This window comes from Pelobates fuscus, chromosome 2 (genome assembly GCF_036172605.1).
Source record: "Pelobates fuscus isolate aPelFus1 chromosome 2, aPelFus1.pri, whole genome shotgun sequence".
NCBI classification, from domain to species: domain Eukaryota; kingdom Metazoa; phylum Chordata; class Amphibia; order Anura; family Pelobatidae; genus Pelobates; species Pelobates fuscus.
In genome coordinates this window covers 22890611-22902631 of record NC_086318.1, presented here as the reverse complement: position 1 = coordinate 22902631, position 12021 = coordinate 22890611, and the positions used below count along the sequence as shown (strand labels likewise).

The 12021-nt window shown below is 40.7% G+C and overlaps 1 protein-coding gene across 1 annotated transcript in view; it reads left to right on the top strand.

Annotated features, from left to right (window-relative positions):
• KIF13B (kinesin family member 13B) overlaps positions 1–12021 on the top strand; it is a 143790-nt gene that overhangs the window by 21754 nt on the left and 110015 nt on the right. The window contains exon 2 of the mRNA XM_063442009.1: positions 1896–1989. Within this exon, the coding sequence (XP_063298079.1) occupies positions 1896–1989 (94 nt within the window). The remainder of the gene's footprint in view (positions 1–1895; positions 1990–12021) is intronic.

The following is a 12021-nucleotide window of genomic DNA, read 5'->3' as shown; positions in this document are numbered from 1 at the left end:
TTACACCCTCTGATCCAGGGTCCCCCATCTCTCGGGTAGATTACACCCTCTGATCCAGGGTCCCCATCTCCCCCGGGTAGATTACACCCTCTGATCCTGGGCCCCCTATCTCCCCGGGTAGATTACACCCTCTGATCCTGGGCCCCCTATCTCCCCGGGTAGATTACACCCTCTGATCCTGGGCCCCCTATCTCCCCGGGTAGATTACACCCTCTGATCCTGGGCCCCCTATCTCCCCGGGTAGATTACACCCTCTGATCCTGGGCCCCCTACCTCCCCGGGTAGATTACACCCTCTGATCCAGAGGCCCCTATCTCCCCGGGTAGATTACACCCTCTGATCCTGGGCCCCCTACCTCCCCGGGTAGATTACACCCTCTGATCCAGGGCCCCTATCTCTGACATATAAAATGCCTTCTTTCACTAGCTTTCCTATTCAGAGTGAGGAATTTCATTCCTATAGATAGGCTCCCAGGGACTGATAACAAATGCTTCATGCTGAGAGGAGGAGATAGGCCCGAGGGGGAAATCTGGAGACTTGGCTGCTCCAGAAGGCGATGGCAGAATGACCCAAAAATGTCAGGATGCAGCCAGTAGGGCTGCCTGGAATGGTACATGTGTTAATAAGCTGTTATTGTCAACAAACGATTTCACTGGCAGCCGACTTAACCCTTTCTGATGTAGAATAATGTGCGATGCGCACTGGCTTTAAAGGAGTTATAGACAATGAGGCCAAGCTATAAATGGCTTTTTATGTGTTGGCTCATTGAGGGAGGTACATATACAGGTATTTAAATATGGGTATTGGCACTACTCTATTTTAGACATTACTAATAATACTGCACCATTGCCTCTTTAACTCTTCCTCTGCTAAAATGATGAGATGCAGATTAATAACCGGAGAGTGCCTCAGTGGTTCACCTATTCTCTTCCTTATTAGAGATTGTTGTCATGTTTTCATTGCATTCTTGAGAATCTTGAGAATCTACAGAATATTATGACTTTTGTTATTTTTTTTTTTTTTTTTTTAATATTGCAAATGTGTAAAAAAAACAAAACTGAAAAATGTAGTGATGTGTTCTCTGCTTGGTGATTTAGACTTCATTTCCAATTTGTGTGCACCTTTTTGCAGTAATTTTCCTTTGACAGAACGCTAGACACAGACTGGCAAAATAAATCTTCAATGCTAAATAACCGCATTGCTCATCTCCAAAAGCAGGCTGTTTTGCTAAATCTATGAAAATGTTCTTATATAAAAATGTACAGATCTATAAATCTTAAAGGAACACTCCATGCTCCATTAACACTGCTGCCTGTCTCCTGGACAGCTGGATCGACTTGAGAGCATCAGCAGGCTGTAGTGTTCCTTTAATCGGAATGCATTTAAATAGATTTTTTTTTTTAACAATTTCCTTATTAATCGCCTAAAATTGTACCTCTTTGATGGCTTTAGTTACTTCATAGCCTTGTGCATATAAATCAGAAGAACCCTGCAAGTCTTATAGTAAACCTTATGCTGACTCTAAAGATCAGGTGTACATAGATCTTCTTTTCAGGAAGTGTGCAGGGAAGCTCTGTGATTGACAGCCAAGGGAGGTGTGGCTTGGGCCGCAGAAATAAACATTTAACTCTTAAACATCAGAGAATTGGGCAGTGGGACTGCAGAAGATTGATCTATGTTCTAAATTACTTTATTAAGCTTGGTGCCTAGACTGACCATTAAATTTTTCAATTTATTCATTCAAATTTCAAATGTAAAAACCTCTCTGTCCCTTTTGCAAGTTTTTTTTTTTTAGTAAGTAAACTCCAGTGTGTGGCATACGTGGCTTCATACCTTGTAATTACAGTACTGACATTACTCCCTCTGAAAGTCTTCTTTTTATACTTGTTTTGCAGAGTTGGACCTTCATACAAAATGTGTTGTAGATGTAGAAAACAATCAGATTGTCCTGTACCCCGCAAATACCAACTTCGGGAAAGGGGATGTCCGGTAAGTGGCTTGCATCTGCATGAAACGTTCTGATTGACATTAGGCGAGTACCTCTTTGGGTGAAATATCCTTGTGTACCTACCACTGTTAGAGGATGGTTACAGTATCACAGGAGATCTTGCATGCCTTTCTGTTTCATGTAGTGGTGGTGTAGCTTTAGATTGCTTCCAGGTGCTTTACGATATGCTGCATGAACCCAGGAATTCTATGGGGAGCGCATCTGCCATTGTGTCGCTACATAGATTGAAGCAGGTATTGGCCCTAGAGACTGATGGCTCTTATGGACATTTCTGACCAGTCGATTTTGTAAATGTTCCTCCTTGTTACCAGATACGAATGATAATAAAACCTTGAAGCAGATAATATATAGCCATAGAAATGGTATTAAACAAATACACACACTTTATGAATTGTATTTTTCAAGCCTTCTTTGAAGCAAAGCTGCTGTTACATGAGGCTCTGCTGTTTACTCACTATATTTCGAATTGCACATTTTGACACTCCCAAGCTCTGGAACCCCTCCCCAGTAAAAACATCAAATAAAGTATTTATAAGAAAAAAATTCCAAGTGTTTCCAAAATGTAGTATACTATTTAATATATATCTATTAAAGGCGGCCCTGTTATGTCTTTTCTGTTTGTTTGTTTTGTTTTTTTGTCTACCTTTTTTTGTATCCCCTGTATCTTAGTTTTTAATTAGGAAATAGGGGTTTATACAGACCCGGCACAGCATCCCATTGTCTGGTGACTTCCTTGTGGGGTCTGTCGATATAAAAACATGAACTGAGCTGGTGCAGTGATCCCAATTTATAAATAATAATTCATGGTAATAATGACTACAGTAGTCAGGTGTACCATTAAACTAAACACGTGTCTTCAAGGGAAAGGTCGAGCTTGCTGTAAATATTGTTTCTGGCGCAGTAAGACGCCGTTGGCCAATATTTAGTGAACCACTGTCTTAGAAATAAAATAGACTCAGTCTGTCTAAAAGAGCTTCACTTCAGTCTAAATCCTTACAGTTCGCTCCATCTAGCAGGTCACAGTACTGGGGCTTTCAGCCACATACAGCGGATGTGGACACATCGTCTCTCTCTTTCTTTATGACCATTCGAAGTATGCGCAACCAGTGCACAATCCCTTGATCTCACAATGTCTCTCCTTCCACGATACATTAATGGTTATGGTTTAATTGGAGCGTGCGCATGCCCTGGGACTATTCTTCTTTAAAACTATCTCGATTTAAACAGCTGGCTAATCCCATGTCATTAGACCGTGTGTTACTACAAGATATAAGGAAAGTGACACACAAACTGTAATTACATTTAATTACTCCAAAGCTTGGCTTTTCTTCTTTAATAACCAGTTTTGCCAGCATGTTCCATTTTGCAAGATAGGTATTCTGGGCTGATGTCTGCAATTTTTTTTTTTTTTCTTCTTCCTCCTTGAAAATCCTTTTTATTATGCAATAACTTGAGGCATATCAGACCTGGGTTTTCATCCAATGGTCCTCAGATTAACTAAAGTCCCTCAGCTCAGCAGCTCAGGGAAAGTCTTGTTAACGATAAAGGTAGAATTAGATAGAGGAAGGGGCGAGTATTGGATATTGATAAGTGTTTAGGATTCAGGTAAGGGAAGTGCTTGGTAATAAGGACAGTGATGTAAAAGGCAGCAGAGCAGTGGGGGGGCTTTGCAAGACTTGTTAAAGGAACACTTCAATGTCCCAACAAAAAGAAGTAGCTGTTTAATAGATATACCGCCAGTGAAAACATGCATGCAAATAATAAGCCATTTTTTCATTGGGGTTATGTCCAAAAAGCCCTACCTATCTTTCACAGCGTAGACCAGGGTTAGGCAACCTTCGACACTCCAGATGTTGACTACTTCTCCCCTGATGCTTTGCCAGCACTACGGGGCTGTAGTAGATAACAAGTGCCGAAGATTGCCTAACCCTGGCCTAGTCTTTCTGTGGCTGTTCAATCACGGTCTTCCCAATGCAACTCAATGAGAGGTCTTTGCAAGGCAGGTGCTCTGGTCAATTATTGCCTCCACTGAGCTAAACAAACTAGGTAGTAACAGGACAGATTGTCTGACAGCCAGGGGCTTTAAAAAGGTTAATTTATAAAAGTTCCAATTTCGATTAAAATCTGCACTTTTTGTAAAATGATACATAAGAAGTAAAGTGCTTTAGGGATCACGTGTGTTCGTTTAAGGAGTTTAAATTGCATTCTTTAATGTTGAGACTCAGTGTGGGGCTTTGCAAATGTAGATTTTGATCACCAGTATATTGTGTAAATTGGAGTTGCGTCTGTTTGTCAAGAAGGCCATTAACGAGCCAGGTTGCAGTGTGCATGATGGACTGGTGAGGAAACTTTTTTGAAATCCTCCCCATTTAGAGTTGATGTACCTCCTCCCTGACCTATTAAAGCAGGGTCACTCCATAATGAGTTTTACTGGCTCATAAATTAGAGCGTTTGTCACATTTTTTAGAAGGATTGTGCTCAACTGGGAATTCCATGAAGGTATCACCACATTTAAAAAAAAAAAAAAAAAAAAAAATTGAAAACCCAGTACAGTTTGAAAACCATTCCTACATCTTTATAAATACTGCCTAGCAAATATACAAAACTAGAAAATGCAAATCTTTCTTCCATGTAATTATTGCCTCCTCTCTGTCGCATGTATGCTTGGCAATGTCCTAATTGTGATGGTGCCTGCTGCAATGTGACTGCCTTGCGGCAAAGTGCCCCCGAACATCCTTTCTGTAGGCCAATTGTATTTATCAAATGTGGATTGCAAGCTCAGTGGATAATGGGCTCATTGGAGAAATTCTGTTTGCGAAACAGTTGGCAGTGTTCATTGCCCTCACCCAAGGGGTTAATGTGTTGGATTAGGAGATTTCCCTATAGCAAATAAGCCTCACATGGCAAATTCTGACGTTCTCCTTTTTAAATCGTATGCACAAGGGGATGAATTGTAATAAAACTAGATGGAGCGTGGAAATTATGTTTCCCTGCCCATTGGCAATAGACTAACAAAATGTGTGACCTACATTTTTGTGGCAGCTGGCTCCCCTCGCCTGTCTCTGCTTCTTGGGGAGCTCTGTAGGGAGTCTGGCAATCTGGGATACGCCGTTTGCAGGATGGAATGATTGTGGTTTATGTACCCAGATACAATGCTTTATGGCTCCATGGGTATAAAGTGCAGGACTGTACATACCCTCATTTATAATAAGTCTCCTTAAAATAATGTGCTTTAATTCACAAAACGTTGACTTGCAGCGAGCCGAACTGCACATCTAAGCCAAAATAACTGATTTGTGAAATTCTCGAACTTGTCTATATTTATATCTTACCGAGCGTTATTTTCCAGCTGGTTTTCCATTCAGTGCAATTCCGCAGCATCTTGATTGTTTTAGAATCTTAGTCTAATTATAAAATTATTTTATTAAGAATTTAACATATGAAACAACCAAAACTGCCAACACCGTGGCAGAACCACTTTAAAGAGGCACAGTCACTTCCAACATATTTGCTAAATTAAGAGGTAGCTATTGGTTGTGTTCATCTTTTTCTTAAATTTCAGATCTGGTATCATTTATGTGGTGCCAACATATTCTGTAGCGCATTCCAATTCTAGAACGTGCATAGGATATTTAGAGGTGAAGAAGGCATTGCTCAAACAGTCTCTGAGGATTTGAGGTAGGTCGGTAGATATCATTATGCGTCTTGCCCAGTGACATGGTCTGACCGGGATTTAAACCGGTGTTTCACATTTCTAAGGAAGTGATGTCTAATCAGCTTGTTTCATTTAATTCACATGCAGTACCAGACATACCGGGAAAATCATGTCAATTAGTTAACCCCTGCCATGCCATATGCACGGCACATACACGCGTACAAAATGAAGAACATGCCTCCATAGATCTTAGATTACTATATGCCACCCACAGCATGGGAGGGCGGCGGAAGTAATTACTTATCACTCCTGATTTATTGACCCGAGTGAATGATGCAATACGCAGGCTTACAGTCTGGAGGAAGTGGTGTATAATTATACAGTGCACTGTATAGAGGGAACACTGACTGTGTTGTGATAGAAGTTTTATATATAACCTTATACGACATATAATAGAGGTCAGGGTCAAATGGTGTTTTTACAGACACTGGTGGGATGGAAGAGGACGGAGAATAAAAATTACAGCTGGTGGTCTTTTTTTAAACTGTATGTTTCTAACGCTTTCTTAATGTGCAGAGAAAGATTATAGGGGATCTTCTATGATGTCTATAAAATACAAGACATAGTAGAATCTACAGTTAGTTTTGAAGTTCCCGTGATACTGAGCCTCTCCTGTGGTCCCCATGGAGCCCTGCCAAAGGTTGCTGGCTGTGTTTTGTACCCTCCTTCTACGGCTGCTTGCAGAGCAACATCTGCTGTTGGCAAGTTGACCGTGGGTCCAGGCCCTCTGGACTTGGAATGTGTAACCAGCTGTAGAACCCAGGGCAACCCCCCTTCACCCGGCAGTATGTCTGCCCAGCTAAGGGAGGGACGACCAGCTGGGTCTCCTGTATTCATTCTCGCTTACTACTGGGTGTCATTGAAATTAGCAATGGCATCCTGGCAATCAAAGGGTTGGCTGTTCTCTTTCTTTAACCCTTGCAATGCCTTTGTAGACACCAGACCAGGAAACTTAAACCACACTTAGCCTTTTCATTTTTCTTCATGACCCCCATAGGTATCAGTGGGAGGTTCCCACAGCTGACTGCTTTCTAAATATTAAAGGCTTGAAATAACTTTGCTCGTTCAGTAGAGTTTAAAACTCTGTATTAGTGATCCATCAGTAGTTCTCTCCTTATATTCTGCGTATCGGAAAGTAAAGCATCTAGCCGCCTTCTGCAGGGAATTAATTTGCATTTATTAACCCTTCTCGCCGCAAGTAACATAATTGAGCGACCTTTACTGACATTTCTCTAGGCAGCTCTTTAATTCTCATGCCTGTAACTACATTAGGAGTCTTTCCTTCATCCTTATCATCATATTAAAACACTGTTGTGTGGGGTGGGGGTGGGGGGGGGGGGGGGACAGAGCTTGACGCCTTTAGTGCCAAAGAGTGTGTGGTGTGTGTTATAATTACTGCTGTTGTTTTGGGGTATTTGTCTGCATTTATAGTATACATAGAACAAACATCGATTAATTTATATATGGTATTTATTTAAAAAAAAATTGCTGTATGACCAGCCCGGATAATTAGTGTCTTCCAGAATGCTCTGCATATTATGCCGATGAGCACAGAAAGCAGTGTCATGCGTGTTTCTCTGTCTTCTTTTAAAAATGACCTGATATTTAATCTTGGCTTTTGAAAGGCTGTCCAGTTGAACTACCTTGCCACCATGACATCGTCGCCCTTCTGGTGGCGATGTCTCTTTGTGACGTGGCTTTAATTTTTCAGATGGCATCAACCCAAACGCCAACTTAATACAACTTCACTTGATTAAAATCCCTTAAAAATAGCTTCAGGTCTAAGATTAGGAAGCAGCAGTAACAATGGCTGCTTTGCTTAGCTTTCACGTACAGATCTTTTTTATAATGTGTATCTCCGTACCATAACTAAAATCTGTGCATTTATTTGTGTTCGATAATCAGACCCTTTTTTTGTTTCTCTGTTGCTAGATTTTGCCTGCAATGGCTACATTTCAGATGGGATTAAAGCGCTCTCCATAGGATGTCTTTATTGTATCTCTCTGAATGTTTTCTCCTCTTGTTTCCTGCAATAATTACTATCCTCACTGTCTGCTGACAGATAATTCTCTCCTTGACACATTGGATATGGCTCGCTCTGATTGATCAATACGTCTCCTCATCCCATTGTTTATTGTACACATTTCCACATTAAACGCTTTTGTCTTTTGAAAGCCAGGCCTCCCTTCCACACTGAAATCTGCTTTTGAAGGGTTGGGGGTTAGACTGACACTTATAGACATCACATAGAATGTTTGAAATTTGCTAAATAAAACGCAGCCAAAACAGGAAGCCGCATAGAGTGACCACGCCAGCTATAAAGGCTTGCTTTCAAACGCTGAGCGCAATAGGAATTAGCTCTGATTGTTTGTACTCCTGACACTATAGTGTTCCTTTAACTTCAGTAGAGACTTGTTGATCGCAATAAAAACCCATTAGAGTATGTCTGGCCTCTTTGTGAATAACAAGCCTTGTAGCTTATGGTGCTGGCCACTTAAATAATTACACCATATTATAGGATGAACCTGCTTTGCATACCAGGATATTTAATGTAAACGCCGTGAAGGGCCCTCCCACTCTCAAACACTTTAAACATAGAATTACACGGAAATCATCAGTATATCTGAAGCACTGGATACACAACTAATATGTGAAACTACGTGATGTTTCAAGTATAAATTAATGTGCAGGGAAAACAAAAAAAATAAAAAATATATATTATAATGTACGTATAAACATTTAAGCAGCCTGCTTGTGGGTGATTGTAAAGAAAATGCCTTTTTTGGGGGGGAATGAAGACTCCCAAACTCCCATTAGTGTAAAATGTTACTGTATGTGGCTGCAATGCCAAATATTAAATGCAGTAATTGTGACCATTTCATGATCTGTTCCACGGATCTATAAAGTCCTAGAGACCCCATGTCAGACTATTCCTACCGTCACCTCTTACAGCAGATCACTTGGACAGTGAGTGACTATTAAATCATTTTCTGTCGATTCTCAATAACCAAACGTTCCCAGAACCTGTCCTCCCATTACATCTAATGTGTCTTGTTGCAACTACAAATGCAGACTTTATTCAGCGCTGCAGAATGTTAGTGTTATATGACGGACAATAGGCACTTCTCTGCTAATGCTCCTTAATGTAAAATGCCCAACATATACTGCGAGTGCGTGGTCTGGGTCACTAATTTAAAGGTTAGGTGGGGAACTTGTTATGGGTAAGACTATGGGATGTAATCCATTGCACTACCCCTTTGTGTGTGTTTTGCAGAGATCGAGGGTGGGCACTGTACCCTAGCAGTGCAGTTAGTATGCCAGGCACTGAATAACATATTTTGCAAAGTGAAAGTTTCTTCTCTCGTTCACACCCTCCTCCTTTTTTTATTTTACTAGGAACAAATGAGATGTCCTTGCTCTGCTTGTTCCAGTGATGTAATGTGTACAAAAGGCTTTTGGCCGAGGTTGACTTTTCCTGTTATGCGTACTTGGTAATAAGCCTTCACTGTAACCCATGAACACTACATCGCTAACATGGGGCGAGATCTCTTAAAGTACAAGGCCTACCATTTACAATGGTGTTTAACCCACATTTTACTCCCCTCCCCAGCTAGGAAAACACAACAGCTTTTCTTCATATGGCAGAGTCCCATTAAATGCAGTTCTGTAAATCCAAGCTGTAGGTAAAGTTCACTGTTCACAGCAGGTAGTTTGCCCCGGTGAGTCTGACACTGATACTTTGTCACTGCAGTCTGCCATTGAAAGCCATGAATCGCTGTTATTGGAGTGTGTTGTTCCGGAGATGATGTAATGTTTGAGCAGGTGAAAGAACAACCATTATTGTATAAATTAGATCTACGGTATGCAGTCTGTATATACGACAAATCACTAGACAAACACCACACCTCCAGTGACTTCTTGCCTAAATAACCATTTTCCTTATCTTTGTGAAGATAACCATTAGCGGTGGTAACAAGTCCTGTTTCCTGTGCTTTATTTATTTTACCTTTTCCATTTAACCCCTTAAGGACCAAACTTCTGGAATAAAAGGGAATCATTACATGTCACACATGTCATGTGTCCTTAAGGAGTTAAAGTAATCGAGGTTGCACAAAGAGCAGGTGTTGTTGGCCTGCACTTTAAAATTGGTGCAAGTTAAAGGGTTACCACAATTAAAATTAATTAATATGTTGAGAAAACACTGTTTTCATAATCTGCCCCCCCCCCCCAAAAAAACTTACACTACGATTCAGCAAGACCAAGTTCTCCCTCCGCCATCTCCTCCTCTGATAAATCACCCCTGTTGCTCTGAAAAGACAGTGTTTACAGCAAAACGCCTGAAGGGAATGATTCTGTAGTTGTTCTGGTGACTATAGACAATGCTTCTATGTCGTCTCTTCATTTGCAATGTTTGCCTGATTTTGTCTGGTCTGAAATGCATTCTGTTTTCATTTACGAACACAGTTTGAATTGCCCACTTTCCTGGGTTAGAATCGTTGTTCTAAGCACTGCCCTTTGCCCTTTACAGTCGGCATAGAGTGAAACTATAGGGGGATTTATTCAAATGTAAAAGGGGAGGAGTCGCCCATGGAATGCACCTGCTGGTTCCACTGGTTTCCATGGTGATTGCCCCACTTTTAGTACATCGGCCCACTTTTTTCCCCTCATTTGCTAAATCTTTATTGAAAATGTAAAAGAAGGAGCCGTATCATGTGAGGAAACACAATTTCTGGTGATGGAGATTTTCAGTGTTTTCTTCAAATGTCTAGAGAATTGTCTGATTCCCTCAAAACCTCCAAATTCCTGTACATTCTTCTTTTTATTCAACGTCATTGCGTTTAAATAAAAAAAAAAAAAGTAAATCTCATAACCGTGGCATTGCATATTATATCTGTTTTAGTGCTCGTGTTGTGTTGTGTGGCTACATTTCTACAATAGATTGTTCTTCCAGACTACAGTTTTCTGCAGCTTCTAGACCTGAAACCTGTGAACGTAATCTGCTTCTTTTTTTATATTATTCATAAAGTTTGATTTTGCAGAAGGACAAAAATGTGTGAAAACCCAGCGGCACTCGCAAAATAAACTGAGAGGTGTAGGAGTCAGTTGGTGCAGACTTCGCTAGTGTGCTAAAAATTCAACTATACTCTATATTAAACTAAATTAAACTATAAACTAAATTAAACTATAAACTAAATTAAACTATAAACTATATATAGTAGGAAACGGCATGCGTACACTCACAATCTATGGGAAATAGAATTTATTCAACCACTTGGCACACATTTTGCCAATGGTCCAAACATAAATCAATAAACTCGAAAAATGCTAAGCAGTTTACTCTTTCTATAATGAGCAATAAGGTAACTGCTGGGGGTCAACCTCATGGCACTCAACCAAATGGCACTTTTCTGGGAGGGTTGCTCATACAAAGCAAGCCAAGACTACCACTTCCAGAACATGAGCGCTTAGAATGATAACCTTTAATATGTTTACATACCATGTGGAATACTGAAAATTCTGGTTGCATTTAAAGGTTGAGACAGTCTTTTTTAAGTGCAAGAATTTAGCATGATGAGTCTAGTCGTGTCCGTGTGAAATGACTGTGCTGCTGACGAGAGGCATCTATAGCTCACTCAGCCATGTTATTGGTCATATTAGAATATAATGATATTATAAAGTGCCAACACTTTCTTCAGGGCTGTACGTGGTCACTGTGACGTGTGCAAGTTATATACCAGGTTTTTCTTATAATTCTAATAATCCAATCAGAAGTAGCTTGGCAACACACCCCTCGGCCTGGGTTGATAGACTTACAATGAGGAAGTTAGATTAAAGTCTTCTCGCATTCTAGAGAGGGCAGACTTTTTTCCCCAGGAAGTACAATGACAGACTCTCAATACAGACTATAGAAGGAATGGGTTATACAAGGACACTGGGGAAGCCAAGACATGACTGGAACTGAGAGGGGAATCCATAATGAGATGTCTCTGCCCTGGATTGAGCTCAGATTATAGACAGGGACACGTCCTGTTATCACCATGCATGACCATGCCCTGAACGTGACCTATATTTCTCTAATCCGCTTTTCACTTTAAATCATGAAATGAACGGGCAAACTGCTTTCACTTTCACAAGCCTTCCACGCTGCGTTATTTAACCATTCGGCTCCATGGTGGTGGGGGCTGGATTTTCTGATGTTCAGCCCACGGTGCATGCTACGTTTAATTACTCAACTTTTCTGACAGCTGGTCACTTTGGGTGCATTAAGACACACATCATGGGTTCAGTGAACGAGCTA